Source organism: Physella acuta, unplaced genomic scaffold, assembly GCF_028476545.2.
Source record: "Physella acuta isolate Inbredline_101_S28 unplaced genomic scaffold, ASM2847654v3 ptg001852l, whole genome shotgun sequence".
In the NCBI taxonomy this organism is placed as follows: domain Eukaryota; kingdom Metazoa; phylum Mollusca; class Gastropoda; family Physidae; genus Physella; species Physella acuta.
This window is the reverse complement of record NW_026733360.1, coordinates 10,957-37,979: the sequence shown is the minus strand read 5'-3', so window position 1 is coordinate 37,979 and position 27,023 is coordinate 10,957. Positions and strand designations below refer to the sequence as shown.

Below are 27,023 nucleotides of genomic sequence, written 5' to 3'. Positions count from 1 at the left end.
ACTGATTTTTTTTTAAGTATTAATGTTAATGAATGTTAATTTTATTTTTCAGAATTTTATCCATGTATTTTAAAATTTTACCCTTCCACATTTTTATATATTTAGTTAGGTAAGGGTTCATCAGCTGTGATTTGCATAATAAAAATGACACTCTCATGAATTCCAAAGCAAGTTATAAATAATTAAGTTCAACCTTCTCAAGTATTTGAAAATTTCAAAACAAAATAAATATATTTTTAGACTCATGGGAATTTAAAATCTTCAGTTATTATTCATTTCAACTATTATATACAATGTGTGCAATAAAAATTTGAAAACAAGTTACTTGCACGATTTTGAAAGCTTGATGAAATATTTTTGTTCTGTATGCCTATGTTGAATAAATGTCATTAATATAGGAATATAAAATTCATTTTTAAAAATTATCCTATAGTACATCACTGCAGTAAGGAGGCAGTTGATGTTCACTATGTCCTATGGACTTGTGGCTGGGAACTGAACTTGAGACATTCGTGTAAGTATCTATTTGTTCCACCACTCAGCCCCACTACCCTATCTTAGACATGGTAATGTGAAAATACACACATCTGCTGATGTATTCTTACATTTTGTTTGCGTTGTATGGCCCAGGGAGTAGTAATTTAGAATTAAGCCTAACCGTAAGCTGCTTTTACACATGCAACATGTATACTATAATCGACTAGGAAAAAAAACGTCACCATCAGCTACATTTATCAGAACATGTAGGGGGGGGGGTGGGGCTACTTGCATATTGCGAAGTTTTTTTAAGACATAGTATTCATGTGGCAAGTGTAAACGAGGTGTTAATTATTATTACAGTACCCCATCTCTGGACCCAATAGTCAGATGAATTAGAGCTTATTTGTTTCTTTGGACTCAACCACAGTGAAACTTAAAAGATAAAAACACACTCAGAGATAGATAAGCATACCCAGTGATAAATTTGGATCAGCTGATAAACTTTTTAAAGTGATACATCATTGATCACAGGATACACATCTCCATAGCTCAACATTTTGATCATCAGGAGCTATCCCAAAGACATAAAAAAAAAAGTTCCCTTACAAACCTAACGGTCTATAGGGCAAGTAAAGTAGAGTTCACTTGTTTCTGTGACCTCGGCATATGAAGAGATAGTGTGGTCAGCACTATGTCCAGCCGCCTTTACTCTCCCTAACGTGAGTTAGGAACCCATCAGAGTTGGGTGGACTCAGGGACGGTCTACTCACTTGAACCCGGGTTCGAACGGGTTAGCAGTCCAGCTCTCTACCGCTAGACCACTCCGTCCCTAAAGACACATCAGGATCATCATACACACAGAGAACACATACATATAACCTCACCAATTGAAAACACAAATTCATGTGTGCAACAGTACAAAATAAAGTGTGTATTTACACAAATCAGTAGGAACATTTGTAAGCTTGTTACACATTTATAAATCATTTTAAAATGTGGCATATTTGTTTAAAAAAGAAACACTCATATAAGCATCAAGAATATCACACAAATAAAATACTACGAATTCCCAGGCTGAATTTTAATCTTGAGTGTAACTTAAAAATGGCTGACATTTGTTATACACATTTTTAAAAACAAAATGGATGATATATTTTAAGAAAAAGAAAATAACTAAACTCTCTCTTACACTAAGCTAAACAATAAGACAAATTATTACTTAAAAATTAAACATGATATATGAATACTATACAGTAACTCAATGCAAAGCAACTAGAAATAAAATGCTTTCAGTAAAAACAAAAACGTTAAAAAAATTTAACTTTTAGTTTTTAACAAGTTGGCATTTAAAATGTTGATAAAAAACTGTGACCCGGGATGATGAATGTAGTTCATATTCTATAGCAGAAATATTTTCTGATTACAACATACTGACATACATATTACTCATGAACACCTCATTATTGTTATAACTTGATACATCTAAAATTTTAAAATAATTCAAGAGAGGGCCAATTATATTTAGGACGGATGTTATTCTGTTGTTACACACTAAAGTACCGTTTTATAAAAATAATAATTTTTCTTAAAATCATTAACCCAAGTTGTTTTTGTTTATTTTAGATGGGAATGTAAAATAGTTTTGTTGAATGTAGCACATGTATAAAATAACATAATAATCACAGGGAAAAATAACTTGCAGTCATGGTATATAAAATTTATATAATGCTTTCAGACACAGGAGAATACTTTTAACATTCTTTTAAAATGTGAATTGTACAACAATTCTTTACAATATTAAATACACTTTGTTTATATGAACCCAAATTAAACAAAAGCCCACATTACTGGTTGACTTTGTTTAGTCAATAAATTCAATACAGACTATTACAACAATTTGTTGTGCGAATAGCGTTTACAGGAATGTGGGTTCTTAAAGCACACCATTTTGTTTTGTTTTTGTAAATAGCGTAAATGTTGATGATAAGCATAGGGTCTAAGCTAAATGAAAATATTTTAAAGGTGTTTTTATTTAAAGTTTTATGACAAGATTTGTTGCAATCTGATTTTTAAAATAGTTAAAGAAAATGACTTCACTAGTTTTTCCACATTAGAAAATGTAATAAATTATTATTCTAGTGATTTAAAATATAAAGCATCAACATATATCACCATTAAAAAAAATGTTTCTTACACTACAAATTTTACCTTTCAGCTAATTTAATGATAATTAAACAAAGCAATTATGCAAGTATTTGATGATCATAAATTTGATAGTATGTACATTTGTTATAACTTCCAGTCCAGTGAATATTCATTTGGTCATTGCTGTTAAACATGAAATCCTAACATAATACTGCAAATTTAGCATCCAGAAAATATAGAGTAAAAGTTTTTCCCTAAAACTTACAATAAAAAAATAAATTCAAAAACTGAATAAAAAATTAGGAATGTTAAATTCCTGTTTTATATGGCCCTAAAATTCTTAAGAATGTCCCATTAGTTAATTATAAAATAACTCAAAGAAAGTGAAAGTTACGAAAAAAAACAATTTTTTAAGAAGTAAACTCTAGTTGTATGGAACAGAGTTAACAACATAATAAATTATAAGTTTTCTCTGAGATTTCTCTCGCTAAATCTAATTTCTATGAAAAGTATGGGAACTGGAACTTTGATATTTTAAGAATTATAGTATATTCAGCTTAGTGTGAAAGGAGGGTGGGGAGGGGAGGTGGGGAACTAAATCTAACAATCTAACAAGAGGGATGTAAACATTGTTATAAATGCAAAACTTTATCAATGGGAACTGCCTGAAACAATCTGGCTATATCAGGGGTCGGCAACCTTTTGAAGCGAAAGAGCCAAAAGCTACAATTTTCAAAATTTCCCTGGTTTTAAAGAGCCACTAAACATTTTTTTATTTCAAATATTTTATTTTTTTATTAAGATTAGTAGTATTTGTGCAAGGAGCTGGAGAGCCGCATCTTGATATCAAAAGAGCCGCATGCGGCTCGCGAGCCGCAGGTTGCCGACCCCTGGGCTATATGATTAATTATTGCAACCTCAACAGTCGAGTTTAAATATGCTACTATTTAAGTACTACTTTAAAATTCAATTAGCATTTACAATCTTTGATAAAATAGGGCATGAGTTTATTAATGTTTATCAATACCTAATAAAATGGTAAAATCAGTATAAAATAAAAGACACACAAATACCATAAGATAAACTAAAATACACTTAATTTTCTAACCCAAATAGATAAAGGGCAATAATTATTGTTGAAGGGCTATGAATTGTATTGCTTTTTTAAAATAAAAATGTTTCTTAAGATTAGTGTTAACAGTCAACGATTTAAATACTAAGGAACACTTGCGTTCCAAGTATGGCAATAGATTTTTAACATAAAAATAAGGGTATACTATTTAAGAAAATGTTTTGTAATATTCTAAAATTGATAATTTATTAAAATCAAAATCTCAATCATGGATGTACTTCACCTTACAACAGCTCAGGTTTGCCAATAAAGGCTAAAAAACAAAACAGTTACATTTTAAATAAAAATCATAAACTAAAACAGCTTTCACTTGAGTACATATAAAGGGGGTTTACGTATAAGGGGAGTGAACTAATAAAATGTGAACAATAAAAATGATTTTGCATGGATCTTGCCATTTGAGGTGCATCAGCAGTAGACACATAATGAACGATTTTTTAGCAAGTTCACTGGGACCGTAAGTTTATACGTAACATTTAATAGCAAAAAATACAACACCCAAAATATTTCCAGAGTGCAAACTTACTAGGTGATTTTTCTCATCTATAAAAAAAAAATTCACACACAAACTTTTTTTTCTCTACTCTTGAAGACACACTTGCAAGGTCATGGGTTAAAATGTAATACTAGTTAATTACTATGTAGCTGTCATTAAGGCAGAGTAAAAAAAAAAATGTGGTTATTCATACAATGAAAACTACTAAACGAACAGTTAATCTATAGTTGATCTTAATTTTGTAGTTGCCATTATGTACAAAAAAAATATATATTATCTTAAAATCATTTTAAAGATATTTTTTTTTCAAGACTGACAAGCATTATTCTATTTAAGTAATAAGATGTATCTGTAGGTAGATGAGATGGTATTTTCAAAGAAGCTACCATCTTGTAGCATAGCTGCTGGAGAACTTGCCTTCTGATATACAAACACAAAGACATAACATTTCTAATGAACTAGAAGAACAGGGCAAAAAACACATAGCTGACTAGAGTATATTAAGAATGATACAAATAAACAAATGATTACAGGAGACACTCAGAAGACACACTCGCTAAAAAAACCTAAAACTATATCTCCAGACATTCAAGTGATTCTTTAATGGAAATGGGTTAAAACTTAAAGTAATGTAAAATAAAGCATGGCAGCTGGGGAAAAACAACCTGGTTTTGTTGACAGAAAAACTCTTAGACACAAGAGGGGGGGGGGGCATGATTTTAATACTGTAGCTGATATTAAAGAAACTTTTTATAAAAAGGATTTGTTTTATTAACAGAAATGAGATTCATCATCTGGAATTATTTTTTTGCTAATTTTTTAATTTATCTAATTAACTTATACTTCATCTAGAAAAATACATTTTAAGCAAAATAAAAATGTAAAATTATAATTTGATTATCTTCAGAGATTATAACACATTACATGAGAGTTTATCTAAAATAAGGAATTGACCAATGTGTAAGCGATAACAGAAATTAACAGTGAGATCTAGATAACTTGCTATATAAAATAACTAAAGGACATTATTTTAAATACTGAATCGAACAGTTGGCTACGATTAGCAAAATTTAACTAAATTTTTACTCTACATACAACTAGACATTGAAATAATCTGCAGCTAATTTCAAATAAAACATTTTTTTTACTAATCAGTAGTTCCTTTAATAGAACCAGTCATATTATACAAAATAATTTCAGGAAAAATAAGCATTCCATTTGTTAAATACTTATCTAGTCTTCTTTTTTTAATCTTATATCTATTCACATACCCAGAAATCATAACTGAATAGATTATTGTTATGCTTTAAATAATATATATAAATATATATACACATATAGCACTGATGATGACGTATCTTAAAATTAATTAACACAATTAAAAACATAATGCTAAAAATGACATGTTTACATCAAAGCTAAAAAAAAATCATCATTTTCCAACAAGCCACCCTTAACAAATATTTATCCAAAACACATTTTACAATTGTACGAAACAGACAAAGGAAGATACAAACTGATCATTGAAGCCAAGGCTGCTTTGACGCGTCGCTACGCGGTGTCGATGCGAATCAAACGTAATTTAAAGTTGTCTGCTAATACGCATGCTGCCTCGTTGGATCCGCCACAGTAGCGGGAAGATGAGAAGACTGTCAGAAGCTTTCCCTGCTGTTGTACCTGAGAGAAAAAAAACATTCATACAGTAAAAAGTGTTTAATTCAAAAACAAAAGTAAAAAAAAAATTTTTTTAAATATAAATTTTTTTTTTTAGAACAATTAATAGTAAAATCAAAAAAACAATATTTCAAAAAACAAATCATAAATAAAAAAATAAACTTTATAATTAGAAAAACTAAAATAAGGATTTTTTTCTTCAGGAGAGTTCACCATTATACCTCCATGTCATATAGCTTGAGATATATCCTAACACAAAAAACTTAGTTCCAGACCTGAAGTGTATGGCTAAGCAAATTGTGAATAAAATCTACCTTGAACCCAGCTTCTTGCACCTCATGAGCCCTGATTACATGAGATAAGCCATTTCTTTCCAGGAAATTACAGAGAGCCTCGCAGCTAAAGAAATGGGCTGTCCCACGCCTTGTGTTAAATGCAAAGCCATGATTCTCCTTGAGTTGTTGAATGCTTGCTTCTGTTAGGTTGTCAGAGCTGCTGCTTAAATAAATAAATAGCCACATCCTTAGTTTATCTTTGAAATGATATTAATAAGTCTAAAATCATCATGTAAAACACAACATTAATTTAAAAATTGTCAAAAAATAAATTTAAAAGCCCTCACAGGATAAAAATATTTAGGTAAAAAGTTCTTTTAGATATTGAAAATATAAGTATTCAATATTAAAAATCATTGTATACAGAAAGCCCCAAGTTATAAATGACCATTTTAAATCATATATATATAAAATTTACTATCTAAATTAAATTTTCGGGTTATGAACAGCATGTAAGTTTGTGCTTGCTTTTCTGACTCAATAGACTTAAAAAGTATACAATAACACTTTTAAGAAGAACATGGATTTTAATTAATAGCCGAACTGCAGATTTATTGAGAAATTGAGTTTTTGTGGTATTCATTAGTTATGTAAAAACAAATTGTACAGGTACATCTATTAACTTTTATAATCTCTTGATAACAATGAAGAGAATTGTACACATTAAACTTACTGAGGTGTGACAGATGGAATAATTACCTTAATGGGTCACTCCACAGGAGCTCCCAGGCCAAAGGGCTTTCAGTTTCGGGGTCGGAGAGCGGAGATGGGATCTTGTTGATGGCTTCAATGTTACCCCCTTCATTCTCTGGGCTAGGGATGCCCCCATGAACACAGAACACCTGGATTATAAGCAAAAATAAATACATGTTGTGCGTCCGCAAAACTATTGAGATGGTTGTACTTACTATCTGTAGCATTAAAAAAAACTAACACTTGCAGCATAGAATGAAACTATTCTTCTTTCTTTTTCGTTCTTAATTGTAATGTTGGAAGAGATTTCCTCCTTCACAATTAAGAACTATGAGCCAGCTTAAGCATCTAAATAAGCTGGCTCAAATTTCAGCCTGATATCTATTCTGGATTTGCCTTTGTCCAACCAAACTCCAAAGCACATTTTGGAGTTTTCTCTCATAGATGGGTTGCTGTCCCCTAGGGACTTTTTGTATTAGAAACCATGAGTTTTACCGCCCCGACCACGCCGACCTCTATGTATTCAGTTTTTTCTTTTTGGAAATGTTTATACCCACAGCCCATACACCCATAGCTGACAAAAATATTAGATCTACTTTTTTCTTAAATAAAATTTTTGTAAAAAAAAGTTACCTAACCTTAAATTGTATCTAATTTCAACAGTAGGTCTACTGTTTAAAAACATTTAATTGTTGAGAATACTGCCAGCAAGGAGGTTATCAAAACACCATGAACAGAGATGTAGCTGAAGTACTACTAGATCAGATACACCAACCATGCATGTGGTTATACAGTGACTGGGCTTGGGGGATTTAAGTTTGATAAAATTATAATACTTTTAAAATACTCTTTTCAAAAAACAAAACGTGGGGAAAAATAAGAAAATGAAAAATATCTATAAAAAACTTCAAATAAAAATTCAAATCTGATGAAAGATTAGGATTCACCAAAATTTAAAGAGCCACATCCCTTATAAATATTTTAGTTACTTCAAGCACAATTCTTTACCTTATCATCTACAGTGGCTGCGATAGGCATAACATCAAAACACTCATTGACAGCATCCCAGATCTGCAAGCCCATTGTATCACCAAACTTTTCTAAACATTCCCTGTTGAATCATCCAAATTTATTATTAACAGATCAACATTAGTCAGTCAACATATACACAATCACCGAAAAAAGCTGAGTTTAATAGATATTAAAATAGGCTGAACATGACATTGAGTTGTATTACAAACAGTGTTTCTTCCAGACTTTTTTCACCAGGGGGGGGGGGGGGGGGCACTTGAAATTTTCAGGGGGGCGGTAGACTTTCTTCGGAGGGCACGGACACTGTTAAAAGTATATATTTTCTATATAAATTTCATTTAGTTTGGGGGGGGGGGGGTCAAAAGATGCCTGGAAGAAACTCTGATTACAAACAAGACTTTCTGGATAGCAATCATGCACCATGCCACTGGACCATGATGTCTCACAATGAATTTATACTTACGCCTTAAAATGGAACATTTCTTGCACACTTCTCAGCTCATGGTTTCCTCTCAACATGAAGAATTTGTTCGGGGCCAACAATTTTTGAGCAAACAAATAGGAAATAACCTACAATAGTGAGATAGAAAGTTACTGGGCAAAATCTATATGAAACTGTTGATCATTATAAAAGAAGAGAAAGTCTTGGAAAAAATAATCACAAACATTACCTAATATATTTATTTTACATTCATACTGAACAGAGTATGTTTAGTTTTAACTTAGTAATTAGTTTAAATTTTCACTAGCATTTAGGTAGTTATGTCATAGTTTTAATTAAATTTAAATTGTAATAAGCATTTAGATAGTTATTGTTGTATTGGTATATAATATAGTTTAGTACATACTCAATAATAAAAAAGCCTATTATACAAAACCAGTGTAAAAACAGCTAAAAGACAGTTATTAACCCTCCAATTAAAACAAAAATTAATATATATAGCTTACAATATTTTCATTTATGTTGCAGGATAAAAATAAATATCAATAAAGAATTAAGTTCAAACAGAATAATTTACAATTTGACATAAATTTGACTAATGGGCTTGATTTGATAAAAAAAGAACTGACCTCAACACCATAATCTCCCCTGTCAACATAATCCCCCAAGAATAAAAATGAAGCAGGAGTTAGATTAGGGCCCATCCTCCATAAAGCCTTCTCAAAAGACACCAAGTCACAGTAGTTCCCATGAATATCACCTGGTGAGTTTCAAACAATAGTTTTGAATGGACTATTTCCAAATTTAAAAAAAAAAAACAAATAAAAAAATAAACTAGCTAAATACCTAGAATGTAAGTTGGCGAGCGAAGCTTTAGCAGTCGAGGTTCTTCAGAGAGAGATTCTTTGACCTGTCTACATACTGTTAACAAACATTTTGCTAAGGCATTTCTGTCCACAGGACCCCATTCAAACGCAGGCTGTTGAAGATAAACACCATAGCAATTATTGGGAAAGATAAAGGTTTCAATTTTATGTATATATATATATATATATATATTAAGTATAAAGTAGTGTCTACTACCACTTAGCTAAGGAAATTCAAATAAATTGATAGTTAATTTGATAGAAATGTTTTTTAAATACAAAGCTAATCCAATTTACAGTTAAATATTTAAAACACTAAATGACAATATCAGAGTTTTATTAAAATCAAAATGAACAGAATATAAGACAATTTATTTGATTCTGTAAAAGCTTGTTTCAATTGATAAAGTGTAATGTTTATAAAAGCTCAATCTAAATATTCCCAATCATTTGCAATATAGGATGCCAGGGCCGGGCAACAGAGTACATGACCAAAACCAAAAGTTTTGAGTTTGGATTTCTAGTCCACTATGATGGGTGGCTGACTAACATTAGGGAAAGTAAAGGTAACTGGACAAAGTACAGATAATACTATATTCACAGAAACAGATGAATTTTACTTAGTCCGCCCTACTGAGTTTTAGGTTTGAATGAAAGGGTAACTTTAATGTTTCTTTTACTAACCAGGGGCAATAATTCACCCAACAATGTTTACCTTGCCACTTGCACCATTGTCACTTTTTGCAGCTCTTTCAAAATACCTTAACCCTGTCAACATTTCATTGGGGTGTGATCTCTGAAATTATAAACAAACATTAAAAAACTACCCAAGTGGTTATATTTCATAAAACTTGGAAAATACTTTACTTCATCGCAACATCCTTTTAAAAACGGAATTAGTTTTTCTCAAAACTATAAAATTACACTAAAGTACTTTTTCCAGTGAGCCTTCAATTTAACATTCAATTAAAAAAAAATAATTGAAGAATTGCTTTTTTTAAACCTTTGTAATTTTTATACCAAAAATAAAATAAAATAGAAACACAACATATAAAATGTGTAATGTAAGAATTTGGTACCTGATTGAAGGCATCTATTGATGAAAGCCTCTGGAACCTTGAGATGTCACCTTCCAGGTGATTGTTGGCACTGCCACTCACAGCAGGTGTACCTGTACACAGACAGAAAGACCCAGGTCACAGTTTGATTACATAAGCTCAGGTCATACTGATTTGACAATTTAAAGTTTGCTGGATTTTAACACTCAGTAGTATGTGTTCAAATTCAAACAACTAAGTGTTTGAAAGACTATAAGGGGATCAGAAAGGTTGAGTCGGTATAGCTCATGTTTGCTAAACCAAAAAAGTCCCGAATTCGAACCCTCAGGCAGATGAGGTTTGACAGCTGGGGACAGCAATTCTTCTAGGAGAGACAACTCCAAAATCAAACAAATGCTGCCTTGCAGTTTGTTCTTGGTTAAACAAAGGCTATGAAAGCAAATCCAAAAAGAAAACAGGCTGAAATTGGAGTCAACAGCCTATATGGTGCATAACCAGTTGACATGCATACTTAATTGAGTTGGAGGGAATCTCTGTCAACACTAAAATTAAGAACGCAGAAGAAGAAAGACTATAACCGTATGTTTGCATATTTTGTGTAGTATATAATAAGTCTAGTATTCACTTAGCAAAATGTTATTTAAACATTTACTTTTTAGAGATATCACAAATTAAAATATTTACCTTCATGCTGAAAGAAATAATCATATAATTTTTACTCTGTATTTCAAGCTTTATCTCCAAAGAATTTATATTCCAAAATTGTTTTTATTACCCCTCTCCAAATGTATATAAATATGTATAATTTTCAAAATCTTTATATTCTGGTAATGTTAGAAAAATGATTTAAACATGAAAACAGTGAAGCTTGTAATTGTAAGACACCAACCTTGTAGGTCCCAAAGAGCCATGACATCTGCTAGTGCCCCTGTCCTCTTCACTCTAACTGTGTGAGTTGCCAGATCATATTTGGCAACTTTGGATGAAGCTGATGAAGGAGCTCTGCCTTCTGGTTGCTTGAAGATAGGATCTGAAATTTTTCAAAAGAAGATATTTGAAAAATCTTAGATCAATGAAGAATTATAGCTCATTTGACAAAATTAAACAAGATCTCGATTTTTTGAACATACGTGTACTCATGCAAATATATGGAAAAGCTAAGACCACTGAGGAATTATGGTTGATTTAACAAAATTATTCAGTACCTGAATTTTTTTTAAAGAGGTTTATACTTGTCAATATTTGGAAAAACTAAAATTGATAAAGAACTATAGTTACCATCTTTTTCAATAGGCTTGTCTTTTGGTTTCTTGTAGTCTAACAACTTAGGCCTTGATCGTTTGGTTGGGGGTTCCTCTTTGCTGTCACTGTCACTATCACTGAAAGGGCTCCCTTCTCTGGCCCTGTCGTAAATTATAAATGTCAGTTATGCAAACCACACAGGCTAAAATTAAATTTATTCTCTAACATTAAAAACATAACACACATTTATATTAAAATAACAATAAAACTTTCCAAGGATAAAAATAACATTTTTTAAAGTAGCTTGTATTCTATTGATCTTATTCTATTAGCTCAACTTTTCTGACACAGAAAAACAACTTCCACCTAATGTCAAACTTAATGACAGGGCACAATAAAAAGACAACTTACAGACGTAGATTTGTCATGCATGACTGAGGCAATCTAAATAAAATAGAAGTGCCTCTGAATTTTAAAGAGCCAACAGCAGTCAAGAAATCCCCACTTGATAATTTGTTCTTGGTTTCTTCTCCAAATACCCTAAAAAAAAAATAATCAACTGCATTAGAGACATGCTAAATAGTTTTGTTAAAATCTGTCAAATATTTTAAAAATATTTCTAAGATATAAGCTAAAATGTGTGGAATAGTCATTTTGAAAAAAAAAGAGGACTTGAAACAACAAAGCTAGTTTAATCTTTCAAGCAGTGATTAAATTATAGGCCAGTTTTCAAATAAAAATTAAACCAAAAATCAATAAAATCTTACTTGGCACTGTTGATTGCATCCTCCATCAAAGAGGCATCATCATTTGGTAAGCCTTTATGGTCTCTGATGTCTTTCACCATCATCCTACAAAATAATCATTGTATAGACTCTGTAATAAGGGCTAAAATAGTTTTATATTTTTCTTATTTACAATTAAAAAATTTAATTTTTTTTACCCTAACTGAAAACAATAATTTCCAGAAGTTTGAAGAAACAAAATAGAAAAAGGTGATGTTTTTTATATTGCACCTCAATTGTGATACACAATACCGAATATTATTTTATTATTGTATCTCAAGAACGGTGAGTCTGTTACCCCTTTTTAATATTTGTTGAACAATGTTTTGCAATGATTATCTTAATCAGTCCACTTAATGGGTTAGGAAATTAGCATTTTAAAAAACAGTGGTGGGGGGATGTGGGAGTTGAGGTTAATAACAATTTAAAAAAAAACAACAGCTTACTTGAACTCCTCAAACTGCAGAAAGCCATCGGAATTTTTATCATAATATCTGAACATGAAACGACACCTCATCTCCGCAGGCAGGCCTCCATGCTGTGTACAAGGCTCCAGGGCTGCTAATCCATGTAGGACATCTTTGTATGTCAGCATGAACCTCTTATGGGAGTCAAATGATCTGAAAGTTTGGTATGGACATTTTTATTTTGGCTGCTAATGTTTCTAAAGACTGATATAAGGAGTAAAATAAATCCAGACATGAAAATCAATGTAGCAGATGAATGAAAATGTGTTTTTCTCATGCTGGCTACAGAAAGATCAAGTAGCTAGCTTTGTTTCTATTACTTACCACCTACAAATGGAATATATCTTAAAGATCTATGTTAAATCCCACTCTGAACCAAGAACTGTTTGCACCCATGAACAAAACAGATGTATTGTACTACCCAGTTGCAGTACCTTTTTAAGATTCATATTCAGAAAAATAGATAGTTAAGATAGTATAATTTGATAGGGTCTCCATTAGATAGTTTAATTTTATACGGCCTCCATAAGAACATAGCGTAAACAATTATATTTGTTTTAAATTAGCTGCTCTAAACCACCAAAATTATTCAGAAGTGTGATAAAGCACTCCAGGTTTTAAACTATTGTTTTTAAAGATGATATAACTATTATAACTGTTTCTCACCTGAACAGTTCTGGAATTGTGTCAAGTCTGGCACCCTTACAGCTTGTCATGTAGGAAGAAAATGTAGCATAGTTCATGTACTGACTAGGATGGCAATATTCAACAAACTCTTGAAACAGTGACTCTTGTTCTAGGGATAATAATACAACTGATACTGCATTCAGGTTTAAGGAAAAACGAGAATTACAACAGACCTCTTGTATGTTTAATACATTTTAAAAAAAAATTTCATTGCCCATTACATATTTTTATATGATGGTGTGGCGGGGCGATAGAGAGCTTGCCTGCTACGACAAAAGTCTTGAGTTGGGATCCCCTGGCTCAAGTCAGTAGAACGTCTCTAAATGCACCCAGCCCTGATGGGTATCTGACGCACGTTAGGGAAAGTAAAGGCGGCTGAGCATAGTGCAATCACAACATCTCTTCATATGCAGAGGTGACAAAAACAGGTGAACTCTACTTCATCTGCTCCATGGACCATCATGTTCAAAATAGTAGCTTTCTTGTATATTTAGATATACATTTTGCAGTTCAACATATTAATCATCAAGTGGGATTATTCAACAGTTTAATATAATCTACAAAAAAAAACCTTTTACAAAGATACCAATTACTCTACTAATTTCATGTATATAATTTTCATGATTCCTCCCTTTCTGATTGTGCACATATAAAACAGAAAAAAAAAGTGAAACTTAGCACATACCTTTTTTGCCTAATTTAGCAGATTTGACTAAGGCTTCATGTGCAGACATTGTAGGATTATCTACACTGATGTCATAAGGGTCAGCACTTAACTCACCCAAAGTTGTGGCAGGGAGAGCAACACCTGTATCAGATGAGGTGTCAACATTACAGCGACAAGTTCATTGAAAAGTATACACAAATTTCTATTTAGGTTATTGATATTCATAAATAAAGGATGGACATTTGGTAGTATTTAAGATCCATTTAGCATCAAATAAACCTCCTGATACTGACACACACAGCTTTAGAATTTTGGTTAACTTTTAAAAAGAACAAAGATGGAATGGATAAGGTACATTTTGCATAGTTCCAGTGTTTATTTAAGATATATCTCTTGGGGGGGGGGGGGGGGGGGGTGGGGGGGGGGGGGTGGGGGGGTGGGGGGGGGGGGGGGTGGACACTATATTTTATATGTAAATTATGTTCCTGACCCCCCCCCCCCCATAAAAAAACCCTGAAGGAAACGATGCATAATTCACAATCCAAAATCACTAGGCAGGAAAAAAAAAACCTGGCAATAACAAATTATCAAGATGTATTACACATGGATCCAACAGCATTTAATGGCAAGGGAATCAACCACTACAGAGGTGTAGTTGGAATGATGGGAAATGAACAGCAGTTCAGATCCCTGGCTATAATGCACTCTCTCCGCACATTGTTTGCATATAACAGCATTGAAAGTTAAAAGTGTTTATTGTGTTTCCTGTACAATTAAAGATGAAACAGCGGTTTCCTTTGGTTGACTATTACCTATACTAGGAGATTACTCAAATGAATTAAAAACTTTAAAAAATCAAACCTGTTTGTTTTTACAATTTAGATATTTGTATATAAGTCATAGTATACATACAACAGCACTGTTAATTTAATGACCCTATCTTAAGAACTAAATAAAAAAAAAATTTTTAGGTATATTAACAAAAAGAAGTATTCTATCATTTTTCTATTATAAATAGCACAGGTTAAAACCACAAAGAAACGACATATTAGGTAAAAATATGAGAACATACCCCGACAATCCACCACCTGTTGCGCCAACTTTAATATGTCAAGGCCTAGGAGATGGAAGCTGGCATCTGGTTCAAGTGAAGATTTCATCTCTTCAAAACTCATCCAACAACCATCTTCAGAGTCCTGTTGGTATTCAACATATTTTACACTTTACACTGCATGACACCTTTTTTACCCTCCAAAACCAACTTAGTTAAGACAAATTAAGTTAAATTAAATTTTTAATTAAGTTGAAACTAATTAAACATTTTATAAATATTTTTCTATTTAACACTTACATGTATGGTTTTTGAAGTAGTTGTGGCATAAAATGTTACAAAGAGATGTGACGGAGCATTCGTGAACCGAATAAACTGATTCCTTAATATACCTTTCAAATTTGATTTTTCACCAGTAATCTGTAAACATAAAATGGTTATGTAATTCATAATTAAAGAAGTTCAAAAATGTAAAATGTATTTACCAGGGATGTGACCAGACCATGGAAAAAAAATAGGAAAGTTTTTTCATACAAGAACTCAGTATATTTCATCAATATTTTATCACGGTTAAAGCATTTAGTGAATTATTTAATCAAATATGTAAAAATGTATACTAAGCGATCTTTTTTTATATTTATATATTTTAGTAAGTATGGCAAAACTGATCATATTATACATTCTCAGCTGACTACTGAACAGATTACAAAATATTTTAAAAAAGCATCGGCAGCATTAAAATGTTTACCCGTTCCACTAATTTCTGTGCTAAGCTCCTCAAAGTACAGTTATCCACCCTCTCTTCAAGGGGCATCCAAAGTCCTCTATCTTTAAGATCACTCAAGAAAAACTTTGCCTCTTCATTGGCTATTAATACACACACATATTCTTTCATGCCAAAATCTGTCATTTTGGTTGACTGTTCTGTAAGAATATATTGTATAAATATTATATAATGGAAAAATAAAGTGTGTGAAAGATGTCCTTTATCAGCATAACATTTTTATGAACAATAATAATGCCTGAAGCAAACTAAATTCAAGTCTGTAGATTCAGTAAATAACATGGAGTTCATGGACAAGATTTTTTTTTTTTTAATATTTGACTAATAATAAATTTACTACTTTTAAAAACTTGAGCCTTGTCTAAATGTATAGACAATTAAATGTAAAAATTTGTGTTTTACATTCAAAACATGATGCAGAGATGGAAAATGATAGTTTTTTTTTTTTAAACTGAACAAAACAAATCACAGGACGAAGCTATTAAATTAGTTAATGACCTCCCACTACCCCCTCCTCCCCTGTTGCCTCATAGAAAAGATCCTAGTTTTATAGTATCAATTATAGACAATTAAAATAGAACAACAAATGCTAATCTCAAAATCATGATTGTCTAACAGAGCTCCAACAATTAGTAAAACAAAATTAACAATAATCAATAAATACTGATCTTAACATTTACTGATAATCAGTTAACTTCATTATGTATGAATTGACAGAGTTCAATAACTAATAAAAACTGTATATTGCAATGGTCAGAATTATTTTCACTGTATTGAATTTAATTAACTTATATTTAAAACTTGCTATCTTGAACAAAACCATACTCATAGAAAAAAAAAAGCTATGTTAAAGCTTTTCAACCCCAAATAAATCACAAATAAGTGAACTTCATAATAAAAGTAAGAGTCATGATATGAGCCACAATTACTCAACAAGTGGGCTTACTGTAAATATTCTGCAATTATTTTCAAACAAAGAAATATCATTGATGAGAAAAGTACAAGTTTTACGACCTTAAATGTCTTATGAGTTCAACCATATTTTATCTTTCTAAATAATAGTTGGTATTTTAGCAAAATATGTTTAAAGTGTGATTTATTCACAATTTCTATTTAAGAAAGTTTTCATGGTTGATTATAGAGATCTTCCATACCACATTTCAATACAATATTATCCAGATTATCCAATGAAAGGATCATAAGACATTACAATACACTGACATGTGTTGTTTGACCTGTTTTGTACTAACATGATGATTCACCAGCCACTAGTGATTTCTTGATAAAGTGCAAGGTCAGATAGGGTTTATAAATGGTCAAGATGTGGTCAAGTTTATGGCATTATGTTGATTAAAACTACTGCATGCAATAGTTCATTTACAAATAATCAAATATTTAGTATTATTGGTAATCTATCGTTTTGGGTACGTAAAATCGCCCGCGGCTATTAATGTACGAAAACGTTACCTCATTGTCAAGGCTGTAATAGAAGTATATTGTGATATGTTTGTGTCAAATATTATAGATAAATGAATAATAAACCTAAATCAATGGCTAAATATATCAATATAGGCTAGAAAATAACTTTAAACAGCAGTGTCTGCAAGCAAGATTTGCTATATAAACAGCAGCCATTTGTAAAATAGAGTGACTTCCGCCTGAATCTCGCGCTATATGTCTATAAAAATAAAACTTTAACAAGATGGCTGCTATAGTAAATGAGCATGGTTGCATCTGTTGGAAACAACGCTAGTCTTCATTTATTACTGAAAAGTTTTAATTCAATTGTTTAAAAACAGGTACATAAATGAAACAAGGAAACATTTTTGTATTTTTCAAAACATAAATCCTCCTCAAAATGTGAAATAATTATTAAAATGTAAGGAGTCACCTGTTTTTCACATTACTAGTCGCGGCCGATTTTACGTACCTAAAACGATAGATTACCGTATTATAATTATTTAGGCCTACAGTAAGTTGCTTTTTTTTTAAGAACTTGAGACATTTTCTAAAGGTAATTTCAGTTACTAAAATTGTGTTTGTTTTTTGGGTAAAATCTTTAAACTTAATTTGGTCCCATCAGTTTCTCACAGACTTCAAAAATTCACAGACTTCAACTCTTTCTTACTCACTGCCTGCCTCCCTCCTTGCTTGCTTCGTCTTAGTAAAAGTCTTACAAACTTTTTGTATTAAGATTTTTAACGTCCTAGAGATATGTATTACCTTTTGAATTTTAAATCAGGAAGCAAAGTTATTTTCTATTTCATGTATTAACAGTGTGCTTAGTTACATCATTAAATTTTTGAATATTTAGACAATAACAATAAAAAACAAATTATGATTCTCCGTGGTTGCTTAGTCAGCGATGGAAAATCGGAAAGTTAACATCGTACTTTCTATACCGTATGTTATTTCCGGTTTAGCTTTTTTATGTTATAATAAAGGAAGTGAGAAGTTGGATACATTCAATCAAAGGGAGAGAAGTTAGTCCTAGCTTAGTACAAACCCTAATAAATGTCAGTATCTAAATGAACACTGTCCTGGAAATCTAGATAAACTCCTGAACTGATATCTTTGGATTTAAACGTTTAAGAGATGTAATAATTATCTGCTCACCTTTTAAAACTAGTGCAATTGATCTAAGTTTATTAAGATCGATGTACATTTCTAACCACCGAATCTAATCTAGACTCTAGACAAGACTTCACTAGACACTAGGTGACTAGAGACTCAGACTGACTAGACTTCTTAGAAATTCTAAGTTAGAATGTGAATTTAGTTATTTAGAATACTTAGTCTAGATCTAGATTTCTAGATCTAGATTCTAAGTCTTAACTTCTTAAGACTAGACCCTAGCTCGTGCCTAAAAATAAAATCTGAATAGTGAACAGGCCAAACTAAAATCTATTTCAGAGATTTCAGCATTTTTTCTGACTGTAGATTAGTCTTAGTGTAGATCTCACCAATCAAGATTTGAGATTTATTAAAAAATAAAAAGTTGAGAATAAGAATCTAGATCTAGTCTAGACTAGTCTACTCGCTTGTATAGGGTGGTGTTGTGGGCTGAGGTGTGAAGTGATGTCATTATAATATAATTATATTTTAATATTTTTGGTGGGAGGGGTGGCTTTGGAAAATTCTCAATTGCAAGGCAAGAAAAAATTGCAAGAAGGGTATGAAACCAGGGTGACATGACATTTTTGTCTCACATCTTACCCACACCTGATACTTAAGCTGGGTGGGGTAAAATGCGAAAATGTCTGCAAAAATCACCGCACCCGGTTTACAATGAACTTTGATGCAGACTTCAAAGATGGTTCATTTGTATTGTTATATTCTGATTTTCCAGTCAACGGGTGTGCTGTTGAATTATCAATTTCTTCTTCTTGTGTGGAACATGTAGCCGCCCGATATATCAATTTTGAACATCATTGTGCTTAAAGTCGCTGCCGCCACGAACATGTGTTGTTTTAATATTGTAATTTGTTGATAAGAAATTATTACTGCTGCCTACAATTACTACAATTTATTTTTTCATCATATAACTATTAATACAATTTATTTTTTTAAAATTTATATTTCTACGCTTTCTACAGATATGCCTCACATTTTCTTCTTGCAATTTACCACCTCACCATTTCAAGTCTCGCATTTTACCAACACCCGACAAAGGGGGGGGGGGGGGGGGGGGAGGAATCAAAAGTGACAAAAGTGTAAAAAAAAGTGTGATATTGTTCACAAATCACCCTGGCTTTTAGTAATAATTTTAATTCTAACTTATAAGTTTCACTTTAGAAGATTTACAATCTTATCTAGCTAGTAAAATTTTTTTGTAGATAATAGGTATTATAGTCCTGCTTACAAACCTTTACAAACCTTATATTCTTGCTTAAATTTAAATATATAATACTATTACTCGTAGACGTATAGGCCTAGGTAATTAGTAGTCTGTTTTATATTGAGGTTGATAGTTTACTTTTTGGCTTTAGGTATTACAGAATTGATTTCTAAGTTAAATTTACTTGGATTTCTTTCTTTCAAAATTATAATTTTAATTTTTGGCAGACTATGAATGCACAGTGGATGGAAAATATTCACTTCCAGCCCAGGGAAGGTTGGGTGGATTGCAATATTTTCTTTCCACTGCTTCTGCTTAAAATAGATATAGATCTAGACCTAATTATAGATGTATAATATTAATAAAGTGATTCCAGTTGAAAGGGAATACACAATCGTATTAATTAAAAGTGAAGAATGATTAATATTTTTTTCTATCCCCAGGATAGCATGGCATTATTTGTCTGGCGAGTGCAATAGGGTTAATCACTTAGGACTTAGAACCTATTTTCTGTATTGATCCTGTGAAATGGTATTTTCTTTTTGAATGAATAGAGAAATCAAGCATGATGGATGAAGAAAACCAGATTATAAAACCTCCAAAAGCACCATCATCATCACCACCCCCACCTCCACCTCTCCCACCGCCTATTATATGTGTTCAAGAAGCAGCTAGGACTGTGCATGTTAATGGTAATTATAAAATTTTCATTGCTTCAGCTTGATATGGACTTAGTAGTAAGCAAAATGCTACTTACAGAAGTTGGTACTTAAAAAATTGTAGTGGGTCTACATTCAACATGTCAAATTTTTCAAGTCATGAAAAATAAAATGATACAACTTAGTAAACATTGAATTATTAATTAAATTTTTACTTTTTTAGTAATTGCTTTGACTTGAGTTCATTATATAAATATAATTTAATATACATTGTTTAAATAACAGTTTAGTGGTATTTTAGTTTTAGCAATAATTAATTTTTAACTTATGTTTTCAGAAAACTCACAAATAATTTTTAGTCTTACTCAAGCTCTGGAGGAAGACTCTCTAGGGAAGATGGCCTCATTGATTGAAGAGCAAGGCGTTGATGTCAATTCTACACTTTCCTTTGGTGTTTGTATTCTCCTAAAAGCCATCAGAAGCCGCTCTACAAAAATAGTAGATTATTTAATAGAGAGGGGTGCGGATCCTGAATCTTCTATCCGGGATTTGATGAAGCGACCTTATGGCTTGGAAGTAGAATATAGTGTTTATTTCAAGCGCTATGATCAGTGGTGTGTGGACACCTTAAAGAAACTGCTACCCAGAGTCAAAGACAGGCTTCAAACTATCATAGACCCAGAGGGTAGAACTCTGTTGCACTTAGCATGTTATTTCCCAGATTTGACTATATTCGAGTACCTGCTCCACCAAGGCCTGAACCCCAACGTCAAGGACAACAGGGGATCAAGTGTACTAAGCCTGCTGATCTCTCACCATGATACAAAGTCAGCGTATGAAATGATTCAGCTTGTTTTGAATTTACCAAACACAGAGGTAGATATAAGAAATGATTTTGGTTCTACGCCACTTTACCAGAGTTTTTTAATGAACCGGTTGGATTTCTTTTACCTCTTGCTACGCAAAGGAGCAGATCCTTTCATGCGTACTAGCTCAGGGAATACTTTGATGCACTGTCCATTTCTTCATGCATATAAATATCTGATTTTATATGATCTCGGTCTAAACATGAATGTTAAGAATAATTCTGGGCTTCGGCCCTTACAGAATAAAGCAGAGCTTAACTTTGATTTCTTTATTTTGATTCTGTTAGGAAGAGAGGTCCTTGCTGAAGAATACTCTAAAATGGAGAAGACGTTTGAGCCAAGGGTTGTCCTTAGAATAAAAGAAAAGGTAGAGAGGGGGGATTTTTCAGCTATACGACTGCAAGCTCTATGTAGGCAAACAATTAGGAGCACATTATTTAAGGTAGATCACAGTGGTGTAACTGATAGCATCTGGCTTCTTCCCCTGCCGAAACCATTACGCTTGTATTTAGATGTAACTCTGTATGCCCAGCATTTGTTTGAGGCCTTGAGTCGGTAGTACTCATGAGGTGGGTTGTTTTTTTTCTCGGGAGAAGTTGCAATCTAGTCTGCATTCGTCTGGTATGGTTTTTGCTTTTATAATTTTAAAGTAGTCACCATGCTAAGCTCATTGTACATTTGCCTTTATGCAAATAAGGCATTTATAATTTATTTATTTATTTGTACAGTACTTCTTTTATGTTTATATGTTATTTAGAAGACAGACGTGCTCATTTTTGTTCTGTTCTAGTCAAATTATAAATGTGAAACTAAATAAAAACATGACAAGCAGATAATGATTTTTAAAAATAATTACTCTTAAACCCAAAAGTCAGTAAAAAAAATAAAGAAGTAGAACTCTTCTGTTTCTGGGGGTCACTGACATTGTACCTAATTCCTTACATTTACCACCTGAAATAAGGTTGTTAGGATTTGTGCTGAAATTCCCAATGAGTTAGGCTGTACTTAAGTTGCTCCCATAAACTGTGGTTTCGATGATGTTTAAACACATAAAGGCAAGACCAAGTGGTCATATTCACACTAGTCTTGTATGTAGAATTCCTTATGTCAAACTAGAAATGATGGGTTTCTTAATCATAATTTTTAAAAATAAAGGTGCCTATGTAATGTGCTAACCACAACGCCACCGTAGGCCAAAGAAAACTAGTAAACGAAAACAAAATCTATGCATCTTTTCCATAGGTTTTGCTATTTATTTATTATTTTTTTGGAAATCTTGTTATACAGTAAATTTGTTAGGAAAATAGACTTCATCTTTCATTCTTAAATTACAATTAAGAGCTTTTAAAGTATGAGAGATCTTTCAACAATTATTCATTTCTGATCCATAGATCTAAGATTAAGATATATTTATAATCATTTCACCCAACTGTCAATCTCAGGAAATTAGTTATTAAAATATGTATTTATATAATTTACAAACACTTGTTCTAAGTGCTCCACCTCACAATGACCAGTATTTAGGAGACAAAAGAATTTGGAATATTAAAAAAAATGTATCAGTTTTATCCCATCCAGCCTGACAAAACAAAATTTATTCATGTGCTTTTTTGTTAATAATAAAATGGTTGTGGATATTTGCTTTAAAATTTGGCTCTTTATTTACTGTTCGAAAGTGTTTATATGCTGCTTGTCTGTGGGATTGTGTGGCCAGATGTACAACTTGATTGCTACCCAAAAGTCTTGAGTTCAGATCCTGGGTTAGCCTGAAGGATGTCCCTGAGTTTACCCAACTCTAATGAGTATCTGACATAGCCTAAAGTTATCCCTTAATATGCAGAGGTTTCAGAAACAGGTGAGCTCTACCTCATCTGCCCTATGCACAACTAGCTTTGAAAGGATACCATTACTTTTACTTTTTGCCAACCGGTTGTCAAAGTCAGTCCTTTGTTTTTATAATATTGATAATAAATCTCTATTTCCATTATGTTTGGTCTAAATGTACACTTGTTTTTTAGAAGGGTTAGTGACTTGGGACTCCTGTATGATCTAAAGCAATGAAATATAATAAGGTAATGCTTCATTATTATTGTACACTTTTGAAAACAAGCTTTCCATCTATTGAGCACAAAATAATGCTGCTTCCTAAATTTTAAGTATGGGATGTGTGGCCTAACCAGTAGAGCGCTAGGCTGCTAACCTGAAAGTCTATGGTTTAAGCCAGTAGAACCTACCTGAGTTCACCCAGCTCTGATGGGTACTTAACTTGTATTAGGGTAAGTAAAGGTGGCTGGGAAAAGTGCTGACCACTTCATATGCCATAGTCAAGAAACATGAACTCGACTTCATCTGCCCAATGGATCGCTAGTTTTGAGTAAAAATTTTTGCTGGTGACTGTTTTGACTTGAAAGATTACTGTCAATTATCTAAATGAAATTAATAGCCTACTCAGTCTTTCTTTACAAGAATGAGAAAAAGTTTTAAAAACAATCTTTAATATCGCCTCTATAAATAACATAAAGACATCAATTCAATTTCAAGTTTACAAATACAACTTCCTAATACGAAAAGACGATCTCTCATTTATAATCTGTATATTTATTTGCCTGACCATATGCTTTCTCTACTGGATACTTTTTAGCATTTGCCTCCATCTTTTTCACAACAGCAGTTGGAAGGTCAATGTGACACCTGCTTGCAAAGTCTATAAGGTAGATGAGTATATCACTCAACTCCTCACCAACATGGACCTTTTCTTCTTCACTTAATTCTGAAACAATTAACAGAAAAAAAATAACTTTTCTTATCATCTTTAAAAACTTTGAAATTTTTTTTTTAAATGACTATTAATTTTAACATTTCAAAAATAAATAACAGGAATTCCTTTAAGGAAAGATAGATTAAAACAGTTAAACCATAATACTGATGTCGAATTCACAAATTATGAATTGTTGATAAGTAGAAAATAAAAAAGCTAGATAGCGGCGTATGCTATGTCACGGGCCAGCTCATACAAATAATTTAAATTAAATTAATATGCTTACCTGGTAAACCTTGAGTTACTTCCCCTTTCCATTGGCTGTGAGAAATGAAATTATTTATTTTAAAATTTATTGTAATTTGAAAACATGATACTATTTAGCAATTACGGGCTTGAATTCAAAAAGAGCTCACAAAATCTCAGCTAATTCTCCAACTTCTCCAACCATGGCTAAGAGGACGTTTCGAGGGCTGTGAAATTTATCCCAGTCTCTTTCTTTTATAAACTTTTCATTTAGCTTCCTTCTGAAAATTAAAATTTACAAATATGTATTTGATATGCCTTTGGTAAGAGTACAGTGTACATAATTTAAGACACCTTGTAATTTTTAAAATGATAAATCAGACTTTAATTATCCATAAAAATAATTATAATATGATTTCAAATACACTGTTGCATAGTCAGGAGTTTGTCACAAAGGGGCACTAACTCATATATTAATTCAAATACCTATTCACTTCCATCAACAACTGAACAAATAAAAAAATAAATATCTTACAAACTTTCCAAACTCATGTCTGTAAAACAGAAGCCTTCATTTCTGTTATCTTTACTCTCGCCACTTCCTGGTTCACTTGATGTTTCATTTGTTTGTTTGTTAACATTGGTTACTTCTTCCATTGAAAAGCTGAAACTAAACAAATGTAAATACTAGATCTAAATAGTAGGCCTAAATGAATAACAAATTTGTTAAGATTACATCAAAAAAATAATCTAAATTAAATAATACGCTTAATATAATTAGAATATAAGATTAATGATTTAAAAAATGATTAAGGATGTAGGCCTATATTTTGTTAATGCATTTAATTTTATTTTTAAAGGGCCTGTATGATTTTATTATTAGTATTTATATCCAGTGGCGTCACTAAGCCAGTTATCACCTGGTGCAGTACCTGGCCTAAAAAAGTCACCCCTGCCCGCCCAAAAAGAAATTGCTGTCAACTTTTCCCATTTGCCTAATGGCATCAATTTATGCATTCAATGCACATATTAATTCATGTGCAAAAAGCATCGTTTTTATCTTAAATGTGTCTCCAGTCATTGATTCAAAATACTCAACAAAGCCTTTTTTTCCTCTGCAAATTTTGCAATAGTGTCAGCCCCCCCCCCCTTCCCCCCATGTGATAATTTAAATTTTATAATACTAAAGTTGTTTATGTAATAATATGTAGAGTCAGTTATGCATAGTGGATTAACTCTAGTTAATCATTAACTGAACTGGAAAAAGCATATTTCTTCTATATAGGGCCGATTTGTCGTTTTTTGCCATAGTGTCACCCCCCTCCCCCCCCCCCCCCCCCCATTATATATTAGTTACTTATCTTAAGTCGACTAAACTTAAGTTATCTAGGAAGGTCTAGTTCAAAGATTTAATTTTAAAGTAAAGATAACTTTTACAACTCAGATCAGATTCTACTTCAGAACAGGCAGAACTCAGTCAGTTAGTCAGTCAAGTGAGTGACAGTTCGAGTGTGAGTGGGTGGAGACCGTGAATCGTGATGTAGTCTGTTGTATCTGTAGCGAGAGGTGTAGGCCTAACCTAAGCATCACATGTAGATCTAGATCTAGATCTTGATTTAAATATAGATTAGATCTATAATAATAAGTCTATGGTGGTCATTCTCTTCTTGTCAGATTTACAGTATTAATTTACTAGAGAGAATAGCCCTCTTACTGTTTCCCTTCCTTAGCTTAGCGGCTAGCACCTAAAAACATGCCATTAGACTTTTGAATTTGTTTTGTTTACATCGGAAACGGTACGTCACCGGAAATCGACCGCCGCAAAGAGTTAAATAGTAAAATTAAAATACTTAGCCTAAAGAGATGCTCAGATAAATGAGGTCACACTCGTAGGAGGACGAGGTCCGTAATTTTAGTGACGGTGTGTGATAAAGTGGAGGGGGTGGTGTTCAGATGGTGTAACCTCACACTTTTGCATTATAAAAAATCAATGTCAGAACGCTTTTAAGACGATACCTCCCCCGCTCCCCTCCTTTCACACATCCTCACAAAAAGCCAGACCCCACCTCCCCCCACCCCCCCACCCCCCCTAAAAGTCCCCTCAAAAGTGCAGTTGAATTTTTCTTAAAAAATTGATATTTTTTTCCAAAACTGAACTCGGTCAACATAGAGTATTTTAATAAATTTTTATTACAATATATTATAACATTTTTCTAAAAGGCTAAATAACAGCTACAATTCGTTTTCTAACATTGCTATTTTATGATGCAAAAGTGTGACGTCATGCCTTCTGAACATTCCCTCTTATCACACACCGGCACAAAATTACGGACCCCCCCCCCCCCTACGAGTGTAATGTCATTTATGGACGACCCCAAGTAGGCGCCACAGACCATAGTAGTAATAGTATTATTATCATAGGCCCATATTTATACAATCAATTAATTAACCGGTGAGTATTAATAGGCCTTTAGAGTGTCAGGTGGGTTACAAACAACAACACCCCTCCTCTCGCCTCATTGCAGTGTTTCTTCCAGGCATCTCTTCGCATCACCCCCCGAAGCACGTCTACCGCCTCTCCTAATCCCCCCCCCCCCCCCCCCCCAAAAAAAAAAAAAAA

At 32.4% G+C, this 27,023-nt stretch overlaps 3 protein-coding genes across 5 annotated transcripts; 1 reads left to right on the top strand and 2 right to left on the bottom strand.

Moving 5' to 3' along the window:
* Window positions 1-1,396: 1,396 nt before the first annotated feature.
* LOC131930805 (uncharacterized) lies at window positions 1,397-18,423 on the bottom strand. The gene is made up of 20 exons (XM_059287431.1): window positions 18,260-18,423; window positions 16,001-16,176; window positions 15,553-15,672; window positions 15,274-15,397; window positions 14,220-14,342; window positions 13,514-13,643; window positions 12,827-13,000; window positions 12,363-12,446; window positions 12,007-12,135; window positions 11,632-11,756; window positions 11,243-11,383; window positions 10,375-10,466; window positions 10,011-10,091; window positions 9,276-9,408; window positions 9,059-9,189; window positions 8,451-8,557; window positions 7,964-8,066; window positions 6,962-7,104; window positions 6,242-6,422; window positions 1,397-5,930 (listed from the first exon to the last, which is right to left on the bottom strand). The coding sequence occupies exons 2-20, from the start codon at window positions 16,160-16,162 to the stop codon at window positions 5,805-5,807; spliced, it is 2,409 nt and encodes an 802-aa protein (XP_059143414.1). The 5' UTR covers window positions 16,163-16,176; window positions 18,260-18,423; the 3' UTR covers window positions 1,397-5,804.
* A 70-nt stretch (window positions 18,424-18,493) lies between these two features.
* LOC131930812 (poly [ADP-ribose] polymerase tankyrase-2) lies at window positions 18,494-23,040 on the top strand. 3 transcript variants are annotated; one of them, XM_059287438.1, is made up of 4 exons: window positions 18,494-18,633; window positions 20,429-20,566; window positions 20,871-21,409; window positions 21,687-23,040. In XM_059287438.1, exons 2-4 carry the CDS (start codon window positions 20,440-20,442, stop codon window positions 21,756-21,758), a joined length of 738 nt encoding a protein of 245 aa, XP_059143421.1. In that variant the 5' UTR covers window positions 18,494-18,633; window positions 20,429-20,439; the 3' UTR covers window positions 21,759-23,040. The 3 variants fall into 3 exon arrangements, with proteins under 3 accessions (XP_059143421.1, XP_059143419.1, XP_059143420.1); XM_059287436.1 differs by having other exon boundaries at window positions 20,871-23,040; XM_059287437.1 differs by having other exon boundaries at window positions 20,318-20,566; window positions 20,871-23,040.
* Window positions 23,041-23,885: 845 nt separating this feature from the next.
* LOC131930806 (dCTP pyrophosphatase 1) lies at window positions 23,886-26,194 on the bottom strand. The gene is made up of 5 exons (XM_059287432.1): window positions 26,097-26,194; window positions 24,939-25,073; window positions 24,574-24,684; window positions 24,444-24,478; window positions 23,886-24,169 (listed from the first exon to the last, which is right to left on the bottom strand). The coding sequence occupies exons 2-5, from the start codon at window positions 25,058-25,060 to the stop codon at window positions 23,979-23,981; spliced, it is 459 nt and encodes a 152-aa protein (XP_059143415.1). The 5' UTR covers window positions 25,061-25,073; window positions 26,097-26,194; the 3' UTR covers window positions 23,886-23,978.
* Between the last annotated feature and the right edge of the window lie 829 nt (window positions 26,195-27,023).